This window comes from Schistocerca piceifrons, chromosome 4 (genome assembly GCF_021461385.2).
Source record: "Schistocerca piceifrons isolate TAMUIC-IGC-003096 chromosome 4, iqSchPice1.1, whole genome shotgun sequence".
Taxonomy (NCBI): Eukaryota; Metazoa; Arthropoda; class Insecta; order Orthoptera; family Acrididae; genus Schistocerca; species Schistocerca piceifrons.
In genome coordinates this window covers 281,023,685-281,049,242 of record NC_060141.1, presented here as the reverse complement: position 1 = coordinate 281,049,242, position 25,558 = coordinate 281,023,685, and the positions used below count along the sequence as shown (strand labels likewise).

Below are 25,558 nucleotides of genomic sequence, written 5' to 3'. Positions count from 1 at the left end.
ATATAAATAATTGGTAGACCAACCTTCGCTGAACGCTAGGCGCTTTGTGAAACAAGGATTTCTTTCTTCAAGAATAGGAATTTGCCTCCACCTGAAATTGCCGCCCGGAAGAGATACCCCGGTTTGACATCCCCCCCCCCCCCTCCCCCGCCTTACCGATCGATTCGTGCCTGCTAGTTCATGATCGTGGTATCCTGAATAAGTGGACCCAACTCATGATAAAAATAAATCACAATGCACCAAAGAACCACTTATGACTCAAACTATATTCTCCTCACGTATCACTGGATTGTCGACGCGCTCAACGCCTGGTATCATTCGAAAAGAGGCAAATTCCCATGTAAACTACACTACACGGCTCCGGACAGCTCCTGACCACTGTGTTTACTGACCAGAGAGAAAGATGGGATGCAGTGATCAATGACCATATGTGAAGTGACATACTCTAAATGTCTATAGTTCCATGGAATTGGGTTCCCTTCACAATATTCGGTCGGAAACTGGGAAAAAATGGACCTGAAGTCACTTACAGCTCAAAGCGCAGTCTAGTTTGAAACCGATTGTCAGTGAGAAGGCGTGATACCCGCCTCCAGCCACTGTCTATTAGTAGGTTTTACGCATGCTGCACTTCAGGCGAGTCACTTGGCTGCGAATGATGCACCATCCCCGGTGGACACGTTATACAGTCTACGTTGATGCACCATCAGATTGGTTAATTTCAGCGATTAGGCGCGTCTGGATACGATCGCTTTTTCCCATTTACATCTACATCTATATACTGCAAACCACCATCAAGTGCACAGCAGAAGGCACCAGTTATCAGGGTTTCTTCTGGTTCCCTTAACGTCTGGAGTGTAGGAAGAATTTGGTTTGAATGTCTCTGTGCGTACTGTAATTATTCTAACCTTATTCTCACGACCCCTATTGGAGCTATACGTACGAGTTTGTGGCAAGTTCCTAGTTATCATTTAAAGCTGGTTATTGAATCTTTGTTAATAGACTTTCTTAGAATAATTGACGTTTATCTTGAAGAGGCTTGCAGTTCAGTTCCTTCAGTAACACTGCGACACTCTTCCACGCTTCGAATAAACCTGTGACCATTCGTGCTGCCCTTCTCTGTATACATTCAAGATCCCGTGTTAGCAGAATATGGTATGGGTCCCACACACTTGAGCAGTATTCTAGAATTGGGCTCATGTGTGATTTTTAAGAAATCTTCTTTGTAGACCGACTACACTTTACCATTGTTCTACCAATACGCCGAGGTCTACCATCTGCTTTATCCACGGCTGAGTCTATGTGATCATTTCTATTCATATCCATACAAATTCTTATACTCACGCATTTGTATGAGTAGGCCGATTCCAAAAGTGACTCACTGATATTAGAGTCACAGGAACTACGGTTTTTTCGTTTTGTCAAGAATACAATTTTACATTTCAGAACATTGTAAGCACGTTGACAATCATCGTACCACTAAATAATCGTATCAAGATCTCAGTGAATATTTATACAGCTTCTTCAGAGACAACTGTATCATCTACAAAATGTTTCAGGTTACTAATAATATTATCTAGAAAGTCATTAATATATAACATGAACAGAAAATGTCCCAATACACTTCAGTGGGGCAAACCCATTTGTACTGCGCACATGCACACCATTCACAGCCATGACTTGCATCAGCGTTGGAGGGTTAAGTGACTGCCTGGAGCCAGTCTGCATAGTGTACAGCGCTACAAAGTGGTCAGGATTTTTTTCCTGATGTGTGTGAGCTCAGTTAGATAAAGAATGTGGTCTTATAAGATAGTATAGAGCAACAAGGACGTGAAAAGCTACCACGGCGAGCACAGTATTACAATATTGTATGAAGTGGTTGATCAGACACTGGAAATACAGAACCATGTCATGCCTGAATGTACATGATACAGAAAAAAACTTCACCCGCAATGGCGATATTTGGAATTACTTTTTGCAGTGATGCGCCCATTGCACTATAATACGTCGACCCAGACTGAAAACATTTGAGGTGCTAGGAACCATTAGGGCCTACAGCTCACCGTTATCAATCTTGAAATTTACGGAGATGTGCATGCTTCTGACATCTGTTGACCTTATGATGAATCAGTTTTTTCTACAGGGTCTAATCCCCGTCCAATGTGAATTCACTGCTTCGCCTCCTAAAATAAGGAGCTACAACAAAGACATTTTCATGCAATAATCGATTGTTAACTTTCTTATGTCAGCATTTCAGCTTACTTCATCAGTGAAGATAGATGTTTCTCTTTGCGATCTGCTAAAAGACTTTCTAATTTAAAAAAAAAAAGAGAGAGAGAGAGAAGAGAGAAATTGAAATTGCGGGAGTATATGTGAAAACAGTTTCGATTAAGGAAATTCGCGAATATTTCGGATATTTCGGGGTCAAGTATCCGAATAGCGGTCTACCATAGGAGAGCAATACTGAGTCTCTATAAAAATTGGCGCACATTCGGATCTGTGCAAAATGTAAAACAACGAAGAATTCCTTGAGTTCACACACCAGAACTTATTCCAGATATTCGCCGGGTAATTATCAGCAATGATCAACGACATGAGGATGCAGAAGGCAATGGGAACCACTGCATTAAAGACACGTAACGTGTATCCACAGGACATGTGGCCTGAAATTGAAGAACTGTCATGTTGATCTCTCCATTGGCAAAATATTTCGAAATAGTCCCCCATTCGGATCTCCGGGAGGGGACTGAAAAGTGGGAGGTTACCATGAGAAAAAGATTGAATAATCAACGAAAGGATAACGTTCTACGAGTCGGGGCGTGGAATGTCAGAAGCTTGAACGTGGTAGGGAAACTAGAAAATCTGAAAAGGGAAATGCAAAGGCTCAGTCTAGATATAGTAGGGGTCAGTGAAAAGAAGTTGAAGGTCAGATGAGTATCGGGTAATATCAACAGCAGCAGAAAATGGTATAACAGGTGTAGGATTCGTTATGAATAGGAAGGTAGGGCAGAGGGTGTGTTACTGTGAACAGTTCAGTGACTGGGTTGTTCTAATCAGAATAGACAGCAGACCAACACCGACAACGATAGTTCAGGTATACATGCCGACGTCGCAAGCTGAAGATGAACAGATAGAGAAAGTGTATGAGGATATTGAAAGGGTAATGCAGTATGTAAAGGGGGTCGAAAATCTAATAATCATGGGAGACTGGAATGCAGTTGTAGGGAAAGGAGTAGAAGAAAAGGATACAGGAGAAAATGGGCTTGGGACAAGGAATGAAAGAGGAGAAATACTAATTGAGTTCTGTAACTAGTTTCAGCTGGTAATACCGAATACCCTGTTCAAGAATCACAGGAGGAGGAGGTATACTTGGAAAAGGCCGGGAGATACGGGAAGATTTCAATTAGATTACATCATGGTCAGACAGAGATTCCGAAATCAGATACTGGATTGTAAGGCATACCCAGGAGCAGATATAGACTCAGCTCACAATATAGTAGTGATGAAGTGTAGGCTGAAGTTCAAGACATTAGTCAGGAAGAATCAATACGCAAAGAAGTGGGATACGGAAGTACTAAGAAATGATGGGATACGTTTGAAGTTCTCTAAAGCTATAGATACTGCAATAAGGAATACCGCAGTTGGCGGTACAGTTGAAGAGGAATGGACATCTCTAAAAAGGGCCATCACAGAAGTTGAGAAGGAAAACATAGGTACAAAGAAGGTAGCTGCGAAGAAACCATGGGTAACAGGAGAAATACTTCAGTTGATTGATGAAAGGAGCAAGTACAAATATGTTCCGGTAAAATCAGGAATACAGAAATACAAGTCGCTGAGGAATGAAATAAACAGGAAGTGCAGGGAATCTAAGACGAAATGGCTGCAGGAAAAATGTGAAGACATCGAAAAAAATATGATTGTCGGAAGGACGGACTCAGCATACAGGAAAGTCAAAACAACCTTTGGTGACATAAAAAGCAACGGTGGTAACATTAAGAGTGCAACGGGAATTCCTCTGTTAAATGCAGAGGAGAGAGCAGATAGGTGGAAATAATACATTGAAAGCCTCTATGAGGGTGAAGATTTGTCTGATGTGATAGAAGAAGAAACAGGAGTCGATTTAGAAGAGATAGGGGATCCAGTATTAGAATCGGAATTTAAAAGATCTTTGGAGGACTTACGGTCAAATAAGGCAGAAGGGATAGATAACATTCCATCAAAATTTCTAAAATCATTGGGGGAAGTGGCCACAAAACGACTATTGACGTTGGAGTGTAGAATATATGAGTCTGGCGACATACCATCTGACTTTCGGAAAAGCATCATCCACACAATTCCGAAGATGGTAAGAGCTGACAAGTGCGAGAATTATCGCACAATCAGCTTAACAGCTCATGCATCCAAACTGCTTACAAGAATAATATACAGAAGAATGGAAAATAAAATTGAAAATGCGCTAGGTGACGATCAGTTTGGCTTCAGGAAAAGTAAAGGGACGAGGGAGGCAATTCTGCCGTTACGGCTAATAATGGAAGCAAGGCTAAAGAAAAATTAAGACACGTTCATAGGATTTGTCGACCTGCAAAAAGCCTTCGACAATATAAAATGGCGCAAGATGTTCGAGATTCTGAAAAAGTAGGGGTAAGCTATAGGGAGAGACGGGTCATATACAATATGTACAACAACCAAGAGGGAATAATAAGAGTGGACAATCAAGGACGAAGTGCTCGTATTAAGAAGGATGTAAGACAAGGCTGTAGCCTTCCGCCCCTAATCTTCAATCTGTACATCGAGGAAGCAATGATGGAAGTAAAAGAAAGGTTCAGGAGTGGAATTAAAATACAATGTGAAAGGATATCAATGATACGATTCGCTGATGACATTGCCATCCTGAGTGAAAATGAAGAAGAATTAAATGATCTGCCGAACGGAATGAACAGTCTAATCAGTACACAGTATGCGTTGAGAGTAAATCGGAGAAAGACGAAGGTAATGAGAAGTAGTAGAAATGAGAACAGCGAGAAACTTAACATTAGGATTGATGGTCACGAAGTCAATGAAGTTAAGGAATTCTGCTACCTAGACAGTGAAATAACTAAGGACGGAGCAAGGCGAACATCAAAAGCAGACTCGCTATGGCAAAAAAGGCATTTCTGGCCAAGAGAAGTCTACTAATATCAAATACCGGCCTTAATTTGAGGAAGAAATTTCTGAGTATGTACGTCTGGAGTACAGCATTGTATGGTAGTGAAACATGGACTGTGTGAAAACCGGAACAGAAGAGAATCGAAGCATTTGAGATATGGTGCTATAGACGAATGTTGAAAATTAGGTGGACTGATACGGTAAGGAATGAGGAGGTTCTACGCAGAATCGGAGAGGAAAGGAATATGTGGAAAACACTGATAAGGAGAAGGGACAGGATGATAGGACATCTGCTAAGACATGAGGGAATGACTTCCATGGTACTAGAGGGAGCTGTAGAGGGCAAAAACTGTAGAGGAAGACAGAGATTAGAATACGTCAAGCAAATAATTGAGGACGTAGGTTGCAAGTGCTACTCTGAGACGAAGAGGTTAGCACAGTAAAGGAATTCGTGGCGGGCCGCATCAAACCAGTCAGTAGACTGATGACAAAAAAAAAATTATTCAGAGCCCAAAGAATTCCAAAAGTAACCTGGCCCAACAAGCTCATGTAAATAGGAGTTGCTCCCAGTGGATATTGATAACTCTTAATTTGAAGTAATATCATGAGACGGCTGTAGAGCATTTGCGGCGGGATGAAGTCATCAGTGTGTGGATTACTGCAAGTCACTTCTGAATAATATATACGGTAATTTGTTAGATCCTTTCCATTACATCACGAGTGATGAAGTATATTTTAATATTTCACAGGCCACGACGTACTGGGCAACGGTGAACCCAACCTTGTGTGGGAACAACCACCCCAAGATGAAAAAATCGGCGTGTGATGCGGTGTAAGAGGAACGCACATAATTGGAACGATGTATATTAGCACTATAAAAAAAATGGCTCTGAACACTATGGGACTTAACTTCTGAGGTCATTAGTCCCCTAGAACTTAGAACTACTTAAACCTAACTAACCTAAGGACATCACACACATCGATGCTCTAGGCAGGATTCGAACCTGCGGCCGTAGCGGTCGGGCGGTTCCAGACTGTAGTGCCTAGAACCGGTCGATCAAAAAGGCCAGCTTGACACTATTCTCAGCGAGCTTGCAGATATATAAATTTTCAATGTATTTTGCTCTCCGCTCACTGAATGTGAAAGACAGTGCAGCTTCTTCCAGCAAGTTGTGGCTAAGTTCCACACGTGTAAGGTATCCCTAAAACGAGGCAATGATGTCTTCATTGAGGAACGAAGTGTCAGTACACATTGATGGCCACCACGTTAGACGGATCTAGCAACATGTGATTTTTCCCTGTAGGAGCACTTGAAGGGCAACGTCTTAGAAACTAATCCACACGAAATAAAGGAGCTGAAAGACAACATCAGCATTGAAGCTGCCGTCATCAATGTCCGAACTTCAAGCCAGTTGTATCTGAATAAGCTTAGGTGTGCACAGCTGTGTACTGATGATGGAAGGGGTCACTTTCAGAACCTTTTGTTAATGTATTTCTCACTACATTTTTCATTGTAAATAAACAATAAGTCCATTTCAGCTCTTCGTTTCTGTAATTTCACTCCAGTTCGTTGTACTTATACGGGCTACTTTTATCTACGCCACCTTCTTTATGTGTCAGCTCACAAAGTGTGTATGAAAATTAGAGGAAAACGTTTTCACCGATTTCGCTGATATTCATTTCCATACAGGCGCAAAGGTCGAAGCATCATTTGGTTGCTTTGTTCTGCTCAAATTTTACTTGGGATTGGCAACACAGTTTAGTTCCTATATCATGTACGTAGCAGTAGTCCTTCGCAATCGCAGGTTTATCGGCAGGTTTATCTGAACATAAAGCCACCGAGTGATGATAACAAGGACTTTGCAATGTTGGAAAATCTCATAACTCTGTGCTGGTACATATAACATCTGCTCTTTATGTTCTGATTCTAGTTTGACATTAATTACAAACTTCACAGCTATCAAAACACGCTATGTTACTAGTCGATATAGCGATATTTTGTGTGTGAACAACAAGAATCAAAATAAACCTAAATATTAGTTAATATGCTATAAGACAAAGCGGGTATCTTATTTTTCATAGGAAATATACAATGTAGAGACTTGCTTCAAAACAAGTCAGAGCTATGAGACTGCTGATTTGTCTACAAATTTGATTTTTTCAATCATCTGCTACTCCCGGAAACTTTTGTCTGTGTTTCGGCGCCCTATGGTTCTCAGTGCCTCATTTTGTTTGTTCCGCACATCAGGATAAAAATCGTCAACATTTAGATAAAAGCACAGCAGCATACATTACAGCTCACATTACCTACGCAAACACATTAAAGAATAGTATTTGGTGGGAGATCTATGCCCAATTTACCGAAAATTAATTTGTTTACAAATGTTGGCATTTGGTTTTCTAACTGATAAAGAGAAATTGTTATTAATTTTTTAATACTACTCATTTCTAATTACCTTGACTTTTAATTAAATCAACTTGCAAAACTAATTGAAATATTCTTTAGGATATCCTCCGTTTCAACATCAGGTACAGTTTTAGGTCAGTTCAGGGCTAAATTTGCACTGAAGGAACGTCAGTAAGATAGAAATTATTTTAGTAATGTTTTTTCCCAGCTCTGTTACTAAAATGAGATGCATATTACAATAAAATGTAAGCCTCAGTAATAAAGCTATTTCGCATCGTAATAAGTAGAAAACACAAAAACTTCTCAAACGGAACGTATTAAAAACTTTGATTCTCATCTCACAGGAAAACCTCCTTTCGTGAGAAATGTTTTTGAAATGAATATTCTTCCCATTAATAGCTAGAGTGTTTAGAGGTGAAAGGAAACAATCAAATCTGAAAAAAACCGACGTCAAGCTGTGTTACGGCGACTTTAAGGAGATGATGCTTAAGACTATTCAGTAGGTAACTTGTCTGCTGAAGTTACCATGGGAAGGTGAAGCGGTAAATTAGAAAAATTGTCATGAAGAAAGAATATAAATCAAAGGTTAAAAAAGCTCTCTGGAATGATTAAAAGTAGAAAAAAGTGCTAGTTAACGGATCAGATATTACCAAAACGGATAAAAAAATATAGATATGTCTGAGAGTCACTTGATTAACTTAACGAAAAAGATATAAAACCCAAGAATGATAAAAAATCTTAGCTTTGGTTCTCTGCAGTTTTCCACATCTAGAAAGTGATTGTTATTCATAAAACACAATCTCGAGCAAGAAGGATAAAATAGTCTTAGCTTAGGTTCCCCACAGTATTCCACATGTAGAAAATGACTGTTGTTCATAAAACATATCTGGAGGTATAACGCATGAAATATCAGTTTCGAACCCTTTATCCTGAAGAACACAACACCAGGCCTGCCATGGTTTTGTTCCCTGCGAGCTCCATACGAATGGCACTCGTACTGTAAATGAGCTGTCTGCTCTTAGGGCTGTAAAGGAAAAAAGCGAGTGATTGTTATACGTCCAGTAGACGTCCGGTACTTCAAAGCCAGTGCACGGAGACTTAATAGGCAAGATGAGCATTGAAGTTAAGTTTAATTAAGTATTTTGTCATTTAACTCAATGTTGCGTTCATTTCATATACAGTAAATTGAAGTATGCAGTCTCCGACAAAAAAATAAATCTCGAGCTAGTTAGTACCCACAGTCCTCTCCGTTACGGATGATTGCTTAAGTGTGCAATAATATTTTTATCTTATCAAAAACTTGGTTTGCGAAGAGTAACATTAACAGACATGCGATGAGTTAACTGCTGTGGACGATATGTGTGTCAGCAGTCGTCGTGTGGATGACAAGATCTTCACTGACACGTTCAAAGTTTGGGTTTCGGAAAAGATATAGGAAATGTGAGGCACTCTTGTCAGGTAAGATAGTTTGAAGATAGGCATATCTACAATAACGTAATTTACATTTGGAAAGCATTTAACAAAGGTTAATTGAGCACATTCTTTAATGTTCTCCAAATGGGGAAATTAGTTTTTCTTCAACTTGTATGTCGAAGGACATGACAGGGAGGCAATGGTTGAGATGCAGGGAGACAACTGTAGCGAAAGTCCCGTATTGTTGTTACGCATGCAGTGGAAGCAGTAAAGGAAACCAAACAGAAATTCTTAAAGGAAATTATAATTCATGGAGAAGACAACAATAATTCCCTCATGACAAAAACTTCAGGAGATTAGTTGAACAGAAAAGCGGCGTATGCATTTAAAGTTTTTCAGCGTTGGCTGCACTTGGCTTGAAATTTCTATTGGATAGCCGCTGCAGAAGTGCTTTGCAACATAAAAAATAAAAATTTACTGTTTCTCAACTATTCTTCCATGGTATCAGTTAAGAATTGATTTTTGATAGGATCTAATATAATAGCGTGTTAAGGTACACACTCTTTTCTGACATTTGCCTTTTTCCAAAATTGCGATTAGTTAACAAAAGAGAGCAGCGGGCCAGAACATCTAAAATCGCTCATTGCCTTCGAAGAATGTTCTATAAGAGAAACAGAGTAAAGTAAACCAAAGTCGAAGGGAAGCAAGACAAGGCAAACATTATCTTTTAGAAAAGAAACATTTCGTTCTGCAGGTAGTAAATTGCTAAAACCTCCTCGGAGACTGAATCCGCTAAATAGTGCATTGTCAAATGGTGTGTATATGATTTTGATGATGTGGTGAACGTAAAGGATAGTGACTCGAGTACTGCGGACTATGAAGGAGTACGACGTAATCTCTGTGACAAATAAATGCTTAAGAATTTCACGTTCATACTCTTGTCCGGCTCATGCGTTCTCTTATCACAGTTTTTACTCGTTGCTCAGTACACATCCGCGAAGTTAAAATCTCTCTACTGAGGAATTAAATAAAGAGGTTTTAATAAAGGAAGTAAACAGAGAAAGCTATAAGCAAACCTTACAATCATAAAGGAAAGAGCACCAGTGACGGTAATTTTGACAACACAATGGTGATGCCCGTGTAAACAGTACGGAAAACAACTAGCGTACCATTCGGTGACTGGTATTAGCTGACAGTTGCGTGGTTGACAGCAGAGCTTAGACGTAGTAGTTTACAGTGCGAAGGACGCAGGAAGGAATTGCCAGATTCGAGGAGGGTAACTAATTTCATTTCAGTACATTTCACCCCAGTCATATAAAAACACCCATTATAAAAAATGTAAGCTACAGTACTTCACCGGCACCGTTCGCCCTCTTGTACTATTCCCACATTCTCCGTGAGAGAACTTCTGGTTCCAGCGCTAAAAAATCATAGGTGCAAACATCAGAAACTATGAAGGTTTGCGTCAGTTGGAGGCATATTCAAATAGTCTACAGTTTAAGGCCACTGCTTTCCTTTCGAAGAACAGGAATTGGTGGTTAGAAACCCGGTGAGGCGCCGGATTTACGCATAGCCCGGTAGTCCGCCCGTCCCTCCCCTCCACCCCTCTCTCTCTCTCACTCTCTCTCTTTCTCTCTCTCTCTCTCTCTCTCTCTCTCTCACACACACACACACACATATACGCATTCCTGTTCGTTTCCATGTAGAAGTCGTTTGGGGGACCATTTGGGTATAGCTGTCAAGTTAACGTTCAAATAATTCGCATAAAGGTTTACATCTTTTCAGTTGTCCCTCGTTTTCGTTGCCAGTGTTATTTACTTTCCTCTTTTAAAACAGCTTTCTATGTAACTCGATAAGCGGCTTGTGGAAGTAAGTTATACACAAAATATGAAACGAGCGATTCAGCGGAAAAAGGAAGATGACGTTGAAGCTAATAGGTTTGGTGAATAGTTTTCTAAATATGAAAATGCTAATCTGTATCACCCGATTAGTAATAGTATTATTAAAATCCAAGATAAAAATTTTAGACGATTTAGTGAAAACGTTGATAGCAGTGAAATGTTTGCTGACAGTGGAGTAGAGTTTGAAGCGCAAATGATACATTCGTTGGTGTTAATGCTGAAGGGGCATTGGAGGTAATTTTTGTTTTAGGGTTTCATAAATTTTAGGTCAATACAGACGGTTAGAAAACCAAGAAACGTTGAAAGTCGACAGGAAACTGGAAGAGGACGCCAAAAAGTCTCTGGTCTCGTCGTGAAACCGCCCTCCGTTCGTATATGGTTTTCACTTCCACGACATTTTCGCCAATGAATAGACCCTCCAAGTGATGGATAACTTCAGTACCACTTTAGGAAATTCACATAATTTCAGACCACGAAGCTCCGAATGGTACCACGCGTGGTCACCACAACACATTCCCATTAGGAACTCAATGGCTCCATGGAATAGGATCACGATGCCATTCAAATTACTTTTACCCTTGCTGCAGAAACGAGAGACGTGAGCTCTTCGAGTACTGCTCGCATAATGATCAGGGAATGTAAGTTCTCCACTGGATGGAGCGTGGCAGTGGCTACAGGAATACGTGCAATGCGATGCAGATCATGAATTCGTTAGAGTGCAACTTGACTTGGAGAGGATCAATAATCAATTATCATCCATCGACAGCTTCGGTCTGTGGATTATGTAGTATCGAAATGAATGCCTAGGCAAGCACTCCTTCATTCCACTTAGTATGGATCTGTGTGTGACCAAGTTTGTAGTTGTGGTTCTAGTCCAAAGAGAAGTCTTACGCTGATCACAATGCTAGCCAATTTGTGCAAACGTCTCCATCCCTGCGTAACTACTGCAACCTATATATTCACAGTACCCCTCACCCCTCCAACCAACCTCCTCTCCATTGTCGACGATGCATCAGCATGTGTCCTATCAACCTGCAATTTCTTTCAATCAGGCTGTACCAAAAACTTCTTCTCTCCGATTCCGCCGAAACCTCTCATTAGGTACTCTATCTGTCATTCTATCTTCGTTATTCCTTCAGCACACTTTTGCAGCATCACATTGCACAAGTTTATGTTCACTTGTTATTTGTAGTGTTTATCGCCCACGTTTAACTTTCATGTAAGACTACACTCTAAGCAAATATTATAATAAAATATGTTAATATGTTTCTCCTTTCGAAAAGAGGGTCTTCTTCCTATGGACTGTTTGCATGTTATATCATCCGTAAATCTGGCATTGTCAATTATTTTGGTGCAGAAATAGAAAAGCTTGTCTGTTACGTTTGATGTCTCTTTTCCTACTCTATTTCCCTCTGTATCACCTTATTAATTCGATTACACTCCATTACCTTTGATTTATATTTGTTGATGTTCCTGTTAAGAAAGATTCGGGTAAGAGTACCAGTCACGGAGAAAATGCCGGTATCCATTGAATTTTTTATTGGAGTCTAATATTGTAACAATTTATCATTTAAGCTTCTACTTATTAAACATTGTAGGAATAAATGTATTGGTCTTAAGACAGTCACAGTAAGAACGACAGTAAAAAGGTGTTACCTCCTATCCGGCAAATGAAAATTGATATTTCAGCAGATGTTAAGTCTTCTCGCCAAATGAAAATTGCTATTTCAGTAGCAAACACTTTCATTAGATATCAACAGATTGTGAAGGAACACCATTCCAAGTGAATTGGGGCGGGATGTGACCACTTGTTATTGGGATATTGACTCACAATAGCCAAATATTACATTTCGTGCTTACACTGTTAATCCGTGCATTCTCTGAAGAGATTCGTTAACATAATAAAGTTTTTGAGGCTCGCCAGGTATGTTCAGAATCTACGACTAGTCACTGAACTAGCTGGTAACACATACTATTAAGAACACAAAATATCATAAATATTTCCTCTGTTTTGAAACATCCACTACAAAACTAGAATAGATACACTCGTTCAGGCAGCTGGTTATGGTTTACTAAAATAAACCTAATGTTAAAGTTTACTTAAAGCAATACTTTATTTGTATACTATTCCTAAGAAACATAATTTAGTTTTACTGTCGGCAAAGCGATATGTTTTTCAGTAGTCACAAGTAATTGCATTTTTGCAGAAATCTCTTTCCTTTTTACTTAGTTTCCTGTTTACGGATTGATCGTTAGAAATCGATACATATCAAGTATAATTATTAGCGTGTCATGCACTATCAACCAAGATACCACTGACGCAACATTGACGTTATATTATGTACCCAAGTAAACCAAATTTCAGAGATTTTATCCAGTTTGTAACAAAGAAGACCTCGATGAATAGTTGCTAACATCTCATTTTAAGTTTCAGCAGCTCATGACATGGAAGGCAAAATACGTAGCAAATATGCAATCAGTTCAGATTTTGCAGATAATAACCATGCCAGACCTACTACGTAATATTTTTCCGTGCATCATGAAACGACCTCCATTAAATGAACTGTTTTCGAGAAGCTCAGGAGAAAACACTGAACAAAAGAGGAGCAAACATCAGTATTTTCTCTGGATACATGTTACGGGCGTCTCCGTCTCTGACATTTCGAGACGCTCACGACAGAGTACGAGAATATTTACATTTTTTTTAAATGACCATAACACAAATCATATAGCTCCTCATATGAATTAAAAACTGAAGTCTGATGTGACGTTTCCACAGATGAATTTATCTCGAAGATCAGTGACCTCATGATAGGTACTGAAAGCGCAATAAACCACGTGACACGCTATATTCAAGTGCATGAATGTAACCTTTATAATTGCCACTCAAACTGTAAATTAAATGTTCACGGCTTTATGCGACAATATAGACGCTGAAATGCCTTCTTTTACCTTTAAATTTCTGGCACAAGGGAGGACATCTGTTTGTGTAAAATATTCTGTAAGTGATTGATGTGTCTCTTACGTGTTGTACACAGTGCAGGACGAAAGATAGCCGTCACAGTACCGAATATTACGGTCCGGCTTACACGTTAGCGATTTGACACACGTTAACGACGCAAAATTCGCTTTTGCAGGTTAACAGTTTTAATCTCGCTGTGGCTTCTACGTAATAATTCATCGCACCCACAGTAAATTCGTTTAAATGGATGAAAAATACCATGGAATGGATATAAACGAAAATTTTGCTACACTGTTGAAATCATTTGTAACCATCTCCTTCAACCCTTCTGCGAGATGAATAAGTACATAAATAATGGATGTCGTATAACCAGAAATGAGATGAATGGTCGTCTGGATAATCGTAGGCCGCAGAGAAATAGTCCAGTTGAAAGTAAACAGACCCTTTCCATCTCCTTAGTGCCGTGATGACACTCATTAATATTAATATGTATTCACTAATGATGAACTCGTATCAGTCTTGGCATTCCACGTTAGAACTTTTTGTTGTTAATTTTATGTGGAAAAGTTGAAACATCATATTTTACGAGGCTGTTGCAACAGCCGAGGCTTGAGAGTAAAATTAAATAACATATTCATTCAGAAGTACAAATAACACAATAACATACCTGTTTCGTCGTCTAATATCTTTGAAGTGATACCGTTGGCAAGGATCACCAAAAGGACGTAAACTATTCTGTTGCAGAGACAACAACAGTTCAGGAGAGAAGTATACTTCTTCCGTGGTCTCATTTTGATTTCATCCGCAAAATTTAGACGCAGTTAATTAACAGATACATCAGCACGTCTATCATTACGACTTACTTTCAATCAAGATCACTTGAAAACTTATGCTCCCTAATAAGACAGTTTTTGACTTTGCGACGCTTTTGGTTAACTGAAGGTGTGATAGTGTTGGTGTTGTGAAAGCCGAATGGTACTGGTTTCCTTCTCACGCGATCTTTGCGGTCCATCGGAGCAGCGCTTTACGCGATCGTTCCCGAATAATTCATGAGCGGAGACTACGCAGTTTGCTATCGATTCGCAGAACGCGGCGCAGGTTTTGTATGAGAGAGGGAACGGTATACATTTTAATTGAATGTCTTGTTACACTAAGCTGGTGCACCCCGCGGCATCCCCCACGAGCTTAAGTGCGCGTCGACGACGGGAGGCCTTATAGCCAAAGCACCGAGGCTGTCTCAGGCAACAGCAACGTGCGCCGACCGCGGGCACGGCACGGACGAGACGCCGCACAGCGCGGTGGTCTAGTCGCCAGGGGCTCGGCAGCGGCCAGTGCAGTTCTGCTGCACGAGCGACCGGCACCTAGCGCAGCTGCTGGGCCGACTGCGACACGCCGGCCGAGGGCGGAGCCGCCCCCACCGTACAATCCCGAATCTTGCCGGAAACTGCCGAGCGACCGCCGCGAGGAGCTGCTCCCCAAACCATGCGAGCGCGGTCCGCGCGCTCTCGCCGCGCGTTTTAATGTGGCGCAGTTAACAACGCGCGCCCTCCCTCCAGCAGCTATAATTAGTCGCTGCTCGTTCCGCAAGTCTGAAAGCTTTCCGGGTCACGCGTGACGACATGAGGCTGACAACCAAGACAGGACGGTGGCAGGATGTCGCCAAGTACCGGAACTGACAGCTGCGAGAGAGACTTTCCGTAAATTAGAAATTTTCCACATACCGATTGTGGACCGAGGCTGCTGATATACTGCTGCGGGTGGTTATAAAACTTTAGTTGGATTGTTGTAGCTGTGTCGATTCACTACGGACACCCCGTGCTCAGCATTTCAAGCAGAATTTCGGCTCTTCGTTATAGAGATATATTAGTTCATCTTTGGCAAAACGGAGAACCCTGTGCGGTGAACTTGTCAAGAGAGCGCAGTTACACGCTGCAGTCACAGTAATATGACCGCTGTCCTTGTTGAACGTCAACGTGCAATAACCGCTCATAGATAGCCGGTGGAAGCACAACCAGTGGAGGTTCAAAAATAGTTCAAATGGCTCTGAGCACTGTGGAACTTAAGATCTGAGGTCATCAGTTCCCTAGAACTTAGAACTACTTAAACCTGACTTACCTAAGGACGAAACACACATCCATGCCCGAGGCAGGATTCGAACCTAAGACCGTAGCGGTCGCGCGGTTCCAGACTGAAGCACCTAGAACCCCTCGGACACTCGGCGGGCACCGGTGGAGGGCACGCGGTAAAAAGTGATGTCGTGATCTCAGACAATTTAAAAATTTAATTAACACTCAGATCAAAAAGAGAATTACCTGAAGATGGCGTAAGTGCCTTGCCTTGCAGGAGTACATGACAAACACGATAGCTAACACGATATTTGGAGAAGATGACGGCATTTTAAATTGGAGGCCAGCCAGCACACATACAGTAACCAAACGTTAAGCAGTCACAAATAGATGGAATTCTCCCAAGGAGCGAGTCCAATGCAGCTGATGGAAAAGTTCTTAGTGGACAAAATTGAGGGAAAGCCGTGTGCAACGAGATCAGTTACGAAGGATGTAAAAGGAGCCATTACCAGCGGAGACGGATTTCGCTAAATTAGTTGCAGTATGGAGCACTCTGCGTACGGAGTGGCGAAGCCGACGCAACAGCAGATGAAGACTTAGTATCTTCAGCCACGAGAAGCCGATGGTAGGACTTTGGGGATACATAACAATTGCGAGATAAGTAGTCATTGTTCTTTTCTTGGAATAGACTGGAACGGAGAATGTTTGTCTCATTCTCAACGAATTTCAGTGACTGACCGGACTAAGCCATAGCTGACGATTCGTCTCCTGTACTACAAAGCCAAATGGCCACATAGTACGGCGCGGTGTGCTACCTACGAGCGCAGCGCATCCACCGCGGCGCTGGGGGTCACAGCACCAACTTACGACACCTGAAGATGGGCTTATATGAGCCCGAAAGCGGTCGTGTGATCATGAAAGAAATTTACAACTGTAGCGGTATTTTCAAACTCTAATACCGAAACAGTCTCGGGAGGCCAGTAGGTAGCAGTACGTGTGTGAGCAAGAGCACTTGTCTCAGACTCTTTTGGATAACTAACTGACTGTGTACCAAAGGAACGTAGATCTGACCTACTCTAATTCTCTGTAATCTCACTTGCATCTAATACCTCAACAAAACTGTCACATCAAAGTAATTAAATTACATCTTCTGCAGAAAATGTCTGCAACAGTACTCCTTTACAGTCGGCAATACTGACATCACCAAAACATCAATTAATCAAGGAGATCCTTTCTTCCTTTCATCTTCGTCATAAAGGTTGTGAAGTGTGAATTCTATTTCAGAAAAGCATCCCTATGTCACCAATCTCCAGATTGCACAACGCAGTTAACACCGCCTCAAGGTTGGCGAAAGGCATCATCAGTGCCGGGATAAGTGTGATATTCCTGGCTGTGGCCACCAGTATTTTATTTTGCTAGAAGCTCGTTTTGATGCACCTTGATACACGTGAAGTAGCATATGGTACAAAAGCGGAATGAGGTACAAGTGACAGATGGTACAGTATATACCAGTCCCGAGGGTGAGTCCGTCAATGTACTAAACTTGCTTCTGATAGGTCGGCGCGTTCGGATGCTAGGCACCAGAATTATTTATATACTTTTCATTGTGTTTAACACAGTTCCTAATATGACAACCTCTCATGGTTACTCTACGAGTCTATCGTTTTTGGTAAATAAATATCACTAGTTTTGAGAAACCTAAGAGTAACGAAATTGCAACCGAAGTTCTTCGGACCTCTTCGGGTCGGTTTAGTGCACCTGGGAGACGAAGTAGTTTGTCTGTGCTAGTCACTCTGTTTCGGGCGTTCTAGAGGGTTGGACACATATATCTGTTTCAGGCGTTCTTTAGAGTCGGACACGTATCTTAGTATTGTACGTTACTTGGATGTGAATATGTAATAGTCACTCTCTTTCGGGTGTTCTTCAGACCCGGACATGTACTTTGTATCACACCTAACTTAGTTTGTAATCTGGTAGTCAAGGATAGGCAGGATAAGGCAAAGATTGTGGATGGGGTCGCAATCATCTACCGTTGGCTACAGTAAACACATACACTTTCTTTGAAGAAATTTCGACAATGATTTTTAAAGATTTCACTACACTGACGGCTGAAGGCCTTACTAAGAAAGAATTCATTTTTTTAATCGGCTGACGATCACAAGCAACTTCACAATACTCAACAGCTCAAGGCCTGAACTGCAAGTGAGGAAGGCAGTTCAACATTAACAAATATAGGACATTTTCTTCTTAAACAATCAAAACCTGTAACAAGCTACAGTAACGGCTGAAGGCCTTATTAAGAAGGAAATTTCAACTTGTCTGTCGCATGAAGGCCACAAGCAATTTCGGAATACACAACGGGTTAAGGTTACATTCCAAATAAAGAAGGCAATTACACGTTAAAAATACTAAAACCTTTTTAAACAACTTTAACAATCTGCAACAGGCTATGGTGATGGCTGAAGGCCTTATTAAAACAGAACTTAAAATTATTTGTCGGCTGAAAGCAACAAGCAATATTTAAAACAGTTAACGGCTGAAGTCCAGAATTACAAGTGAGGAAAGCAATTACACGTTTTAACATTAGATTAACTTTTAAAAAATTATACCATCTTGAGAATGTAAGACGGAGTGATCCACAGACAGTGCTCCCTGGGTTAACCTGAGGAAGGTGACTACGGCTGTGTAAGCTGTGACTCAAGCAGCCAAGAGTAATGTTCACCTACTGTGAAAAACTCAAACTCGAGACGGTTTAAACGCCTATCAACCTTCTTAGCAAATCCACCTAACGCCAGACAACCTATACAAAGATGGAATAATTCAGGTGAGAGCGAAGTGACAGAAAAACACTGCGTCTCTTCAGAATCAGGTGTTTAAAACGCCAAAAGGCAGAAGGAACCACTATAACGCAGGTAAGCCAGCCCAGTACAAAGATGGAATAATTCAGGTGAGAGTGAAGTGACAGACAGCAGTGCGTCCCCTCAAAATCAGGTGTTTAAAACACCAAAAGGCAGAAGGAACCACCATAATGCAGGTAGGCCAGACCAGTTCAATGGTGGAATAATTCAGGTGAGAGCGAAGTGACAGACAGCACTGCGTCTCCACAGAATCAGGTGTTTAAAACGCCAAAAGGCAGAAGGAACCCCTATAACGCAGGTGGGCCAGACCAGTACAATGTTGGAATAATTCAGCTGAAAGCGAAGAGACAGGCAGCAGTGCATCTCCACAGAATCAGGAGTTTAAAACACCAAAAGACAGAAGGAATCACTATAAAGCAGGTGGGCCAGACGACTACAAAGATGGAATAATTCAGGTGAATGCGATGTGACAGACAGCAGTGCGTCTCCAAAGAGTCAGGTGTTCAAAACGCCAAAAGGCAGAAAGAACCAGTAATACGCAGGTAGGCCAGTCCAGTACAAAGATGGAATAATTCAGGTGAGACAGGAGTGACAGACAGGAGTGCGTCTCCACAGAATCAGGTGTTTAAAACGCGATAAGCAGAAGGAACTACTATAACGCAGGTAGGCCAGATCAGTACAAAGATGGAATAATTCAGGTGAAAGCGAAGTGACAGGCAGCAATGCGTCTCCACAGAATTAAGTGTTTAAAACGCCAAAAGGCAGAAGGAACCACTATAACGCAGGTAGGCCAGATCAGTACAAAGATGGAATAATTCAGGTGAAAGCGAAGTGACAGACAGCAGTGCGTCTCCACAGAATCAGGTGTTTAAAACAACAAAAGGGAGAAGGAAACACAATAACGCAGGTAGGCCAGCCCAGTACAAAGATGGAATAATTCAGATGGGAGCGAAGTGACAGACAGCTGTGCGTCTCCACAGAATCAGGTGTTTAACACGCCAAAAGGCAGAAGGAACCACAATAACGCAGGTAGGCCATACTAGTACAGAGTTGGAATAAATCAGGTGAGAGCAAAGTGACAGACAGCAGTGCGCCTCCACAGAAACAGGTGTTTAATACGCCAAAAGGCAGAAGGAACCACTATAACGCAGGTAGGCCAGACCAGAACAGTGATGGAATAATTCAGGTGAGAGCGAAGTGACAGACAGCGGTGCGTCTCCACAGAATCGGGTGCTTAAAACGCCAAAATTCCGTAGGAACCACTATAACGCAGGTTGCCCACACCTGTACAGTGATAGAATAATTCAGGTGAGAGCGAAATGACAGGCAGCACTGCGTCTGTACAGAATTAGATGTTTAAAACGCCAAAAAGGCAGAAGGAACCACTATAACGCTGGTAGGAGAGACCAGTACAAACATGGAATAATTCAGGTGAGAGTGAAGTGACAGACTGCACTGCGTCTCCACAGAATCAGGTGTTTAAAACGCCAAAACTCAGATGGAACCACTATAACGCAGGTAGGCCAGCACAGTACAAAGACGGAATAATTAAGGTGAGAGCGAAGTGACAGACAGCACTGCGTCTTCACATAATCAGGTGTTTCAAAACGCCAAAGTGCAGAAGGAACCACTATAAGGCAGGTAGGCCAGATCAGTACAAAGATGGAATAATTCAGGTGAGAGCGAAGTGACAGACAGCAGTGCGTCTGCACAGAATCAGTTGTTTAAAACGCCAAAAGGCAGAAGGAACCACTATAACGCAGGTAGGCCAGCCCAGTACAAAGATGGAATAATTGAGGTGAGAGCGACGTGACAGACAGCGGTGCGTCTCCGCATAATCAGGTGTTTAAGACGGCAAAAGGCAGAAGGAACCACTATAACGGAGGTAGGCCGGACCAGTACGGTGATGAAATAATTTATGTGAGAGCGAAGTGACAAACAGCATTGCGTCTTCACAGAATCATTTGTTTAAATGCCAAAAGGCAGAAGGTTACCACAATAACGCAGGTAGGCCAGCCCAGTACAAAGATGGAATAATTCAGGTGAGAGCGAAGAAACAGACAGCACTGCGTGTCCTCAGAATCAGGTGTTTAAAACGCGAAAAGGCAGAAGGAACCACTATAACGCAGGTAGGCCAGCCCAGTACATAGATGGAATAATTCAGGTGAATGCGAAGTGACAGACAGCAGTGCGTCTCCCCAGAATCAGGTGTTTAAAACGCAAAAAGGCAGAAGGAACCACTACATCGCAGGCAGGCCAGACCAGTACAAAGATGGAATAATTCAGGTGAAAGCGAAGTGACAGACAGTAGTGCGTCTCCACAGAATCAGGTGTCTAAACCGCCAAGAGGCAGAAGGAACCATAATAACGCAGGTAGGCCAGCCCAGTACAAAGATGAAATAATTCAGGTGAGAGCGAAGTGACAAACAGCAGTGCGTCTCCACAGAATCAGGTGTTTAAAACTCCAAAAGGCAGAAGGAACCACTATAAAGAATGTAGGCCTGACCAGTACAATGATGGAATAATTCAGGTGAAAGCGAAGTGACAGACAGCAGTGCGTCTCCACAGAATCAGGTGTTTAAAACGCCAAAAGGCAGAAGGAACCACCATAACGCAGGTAGGCCAGACCAGTACAATGATGGAGTAATTCAGGTGGGAGCGAAGTGACAGACAGCAGTGCGTCTCCACAAAATCAATTGCTTAAAACGCCTAAAGGCAGAAGGCACCACCATAACGCAGGTAGGCCAGCCCAGTAGAAAGATGGAATTAGTCAATTGAGAGCGAAGTGACAGACTGCAGTGCGACTCCACAGAATCAGGTGTTTAAGACGCCAAAAGGCAGAAGGAACCGCCATAACGCAGGTAGGCCAGACCAGTACAATGATGGAGTAATTCAGGTGAGAGCGAAGTGACAGACAACAGTGCGTCTCCACAGTATCAGGTGTTTAAAACGCCGAAAGGCAGAAGGAACCACCATAACGCAGGTAGGCCAGACCAGTACAATGATAGAGTAATTCATGTGAGAGCGATGTGACAGACAACAGTGCCTCTCCACAGAATCAGTTGTTTAAAGCGCCAGAAGGCAGAAGGTACCACCATAACGCAGGTAGGCAAGACCAGTACAATGATGGAGTAATTCAGGTGAGCGCGAAGTGACTGACAGCAGTGCGTCTCCACAGAATCAGGTGTATAAAACGCCAAAAGCAGAAGGAACACCAACAACGCAGGTAGGCCAGACCAGTACAGTGATGGAATAATTCAGGTGAGAGCGAAGTGACAGACAGCACTGCGTCTCCACAGAATCAGTTGTTCAAAGCGCCAAAAGGCAGAAGGAACCACCATAACGCAGGTAGGCCAGACCAGTACAATGGTGGACTAATTCAGGTGAGGGCGAAATGACAGACAGCAGTGCGTCTCCACAGAATCAGGTGTTTAAAACGCCAAAAGGCAGAAGGATCCACTATAACGCAAGTAGGCCAGACCAGTACAATGATGGAATAATTCAGGTGAGAGCGAAGCGACAGACAGCAGTGCGTCACCTCAGAATCAGGTGTTTAAAACGACAAAAGGCAGAAGGAGCCACCATAGCGCAGGTAGGCCAGAAAAGTACTACGATGGAGTAAGTCAGGTGAGAGCGAAGTGACAGACAGCTGTGCGTCTCCACAAAATCAGGTGCTTAATACGCCTAAAGGCAGAAGGAACCACCATAACGCAGGTAGGCCAGCACAGTAAAAAGATGGAATTATTCAGGTGAGAGCGAAGTGACAGACAACAGTGCGTCTCCACAGAATCAGTTGTTTAAAGCGCCAGAAGGCAGAAGGACCCATCATAACGCAGGTAGGCCAGACCAGTACAATGATGGAGTAATTCAGGTGAGAGTGAAGTGAGAGACAGCAGTGCGTCTCCACAGAATCAGGTGTTTAAAACGCCAAAAGGCAGAAGGAACCATCATAACGGAGGTAGGCCAGACCAGTACAATGATGGAGTAATTCAGGTGAGGGCGAAGGGACAGACAACAGTGGGTCTCCACAGAATCAGTTGTTTAAAGCGCCAGAAGGCAGATGGAACACCAACAACGCAGGTAGGCCAGACCAGTACAGTGATAGAATAATTCAGGTGAGAGCGAAGTGACAGACAGCACTGCGTCTCCACAGAATCAGTTGTTCAATGCGCCAAAAGGCAGAAGGAACCACCATAACGCAGGTAGGCCAGACCAGTACAAAAATGGAATACTTCAGGTGGGAGCTAAGTGACAGACAGCACTGCGTCTCCACAGAATCAGTTGTTTAAAACGCCAAAAAGCAGAAGGAACCACTATAACGCAGGTAGGCAGACCAGTACAATGATGGAGTAATTCAGGTGAGAGCCAAGTGACAGACAGCAGTGCGTCTCCACAGAATCAGGTGTTTAAAACGCCAAAAGGCAGAAGGATCCACTATAACGCTGGTAGGCCAGACCAGTACAATGATGGAGTAATTCAGGTGAGAGCGAAGTGACAGACTGCAGTGTGTCTCCACAGAATCAGGTGTTTAAAACGCCAAGAGGCAGAAGGAACCACCATAACGCAGGTAGGCCAGACCAGTACAATGATGGAGTAATTCAGGTGAGAGCGAAGTGACAGACAGCAGTGCGCCTCCACAAAATCAGGTGCTTAAAACGCCTAAGGGCAGAAGGAACCTCCATAACGCAGGTAGGCCAGCCCAGTACAAAGATGAAATAATTCAGGTGAGAGCGAAGTGACAGACAGCAGTGCGTCTCCACAGAATCAGGTGTATAAAACTCCAAAAGGCAGAAGGAACCACTATAAAGAATGTAGACCAGACCAGTACAATGACGGAATAATTCAGGTGAAAGCGAAGTGACAGACAGCAGTGCGTCTCCACAGAATGAGGTGTTTAAAACGCCAAAAGGCAGAAGGATCCACTATAACGCTGGTAGGCCAGACCAGAACAATGATGGAGTAATTCTGGTGAGAGCGAAGTGAAAGACTGCAGTGTGTCTCCACAGAATCAGGTGTTTAAAACGCCAAAAGGCAGAAGGAACCAACATAACGCAGGTAGGCCAGACCAGTACAATGATGGAGTAATTCAGGTGAGAGTGAAGGGACAGACAACAGTGCGTCTCCACAGTATCAGGTGTTTAAAACGCCAAAAGGCAGAAGGAACCGCCATAACGCAGGTAGGCCAGACCAGTACAAAGAAGGAGTAATTCAGGTGAGAGTGAAGTGACAGACAACACTGCGAATCCACAGAATCAGTTGTTTAAAGCGCCAGAAGGCAGAAGGAACCACCATAACGCAGGTAGGCCAGACCAGTACAATGATGGAGTAATTTAGGTGAGCGCGAAGTGACAGACAGCAGTGCGTCTCCACAGAATCAGGTGTATAAAACGCCAAAAGCAGAAGGAACACCAACAACGCAGGTAGGCCAGACCAGTACAGTGATGGAATAATTCAGGTGAGAGAGAAGTGACAGACAGCACTGCGTCTCCACAGAAACTGTTGTTCAAAGCGCAAAAAGGCAGAAGGAACCACCATAACGCAGGTAGGCCAGACCTGTATAGTGATAGAATAATTAAGGTGAGAGCGAAGTGACAGACAGCACTGCGTCTCCACAGAATCAGTTGTTCAAAGCACCAAAAGGCAGAAGGAACCACCATAACGCAGGTAGGCCAGACCAGTACAAAAATGGAATACTTCAGGTGGGAGCTAAGTGACTGACAGCACTGCGACTCCACAGAATCAGTTGTTTTAAACGCCAAAAGGCAGAGGGAACCACTATAACGCAGGTAGGGGCTAGACCAGTACAATGATTGAGTAATTCAGGTGACAGAGAAGTGACAGACAGCACAGCGTCTCCACAGAATCAGGTGTTTAAAACGCCAAAAGCAGAAGGAACACCAACAACGCAGGTAGGCCAGACCAGTACAAAGATGGAATAATTCTGGTGAGAGCGAAGTGACAGACAGCAGTGTGTCTCCACAGAATCTGGTGTTAATACGCCAAAAGGCAGAAGGAACCACCATAACGCAGATGGGCCAGACCAGTACAATGATGGAGTAATACAGGTGAGAGCGAAGTGACAGACAGCAGTGCGTCTCCACAAAATCAGGTGCTTAAAACGCCTAAAGGCAGAAGGCACCACCATAATGCAGGTAGGCCAGCATAGTACAAAGATGGAATTAGTCAGGTGAGAGCGAAGTGACAGACAACAGTGCGTCTCCACAGAATCAGTTGTTTAAAGCGCCAGAAGGCAGAAGGAACCACCATAACGCAGGTAGGTCAGACCAGTACAATGATGGAGTAATTCAGGTGAGAGCGAATTGACAGACAGCAGTGCGTCTCCACAGAATCAGATGTCTGAAACGCCAAAAGGCAGAAGGAACCACCATAACGCAGGTAGGCCAGACCAGTACAATGATGGAGTAATTCAGGTGAGAGCAAAGTGACAGAGTGCAGTGCGTCTCCACAGAAACAGGTATTAAAACGCCAAAAGGCAGAAGGAACCACCATTACGCAAGTAGGCCAGACCAGTACAATGATGGAGTAATTCAGGTGAGAGCGAAGTGACAGACAGCAGTGCGTCTCCACAGAATCAGGTGTTTAAAACGCCAAAAAGGCAGAAGGAACCACCATAACGCAGGTAGGCCACACCAGTACAATGATGGAGTAATTCAGGGGAGAGCGAAGTGACAGACAGCAGTGTGTCTCCACAGAATCAGGTGTTTAAAACGCCAAAATGCAGAAGGAACCACCATAACGCAGGTAGGCCAGACCAGTAAAATGATGGAGTAATTCAGGTGAGAGCGAAG

At 42.7% G+C, this 25,558-nt stretch overlaps 1 protein-coding gene across 1 annotated transcript in view; it reads right to left on the bottom strand.

Annotated features, from left to right (window-relative positions):
- Positions 1 to 15,157, bottom strand: part of LOC124795797 (nephrin-like) — a gene marked incomplete at its 3' end in the record, with an annotated part of 432,232 nt that extends 417,075 nt beyond the window's left edge. Inside the window, exon 1 of the mRNA XM_047259877.1 lies at positions 14,493 to 15,157. Within this exon, the coding sequence (XP_047115833.1) occupies positions 14,493 to 14,616 (124 nt within the window). The remainder of the gene's footprint in view (positions 1 to 14,492) is intronic.
- Between the last annotated feature and the right edge of the window lie 10,401 nt (positions 15,158 to 25,558).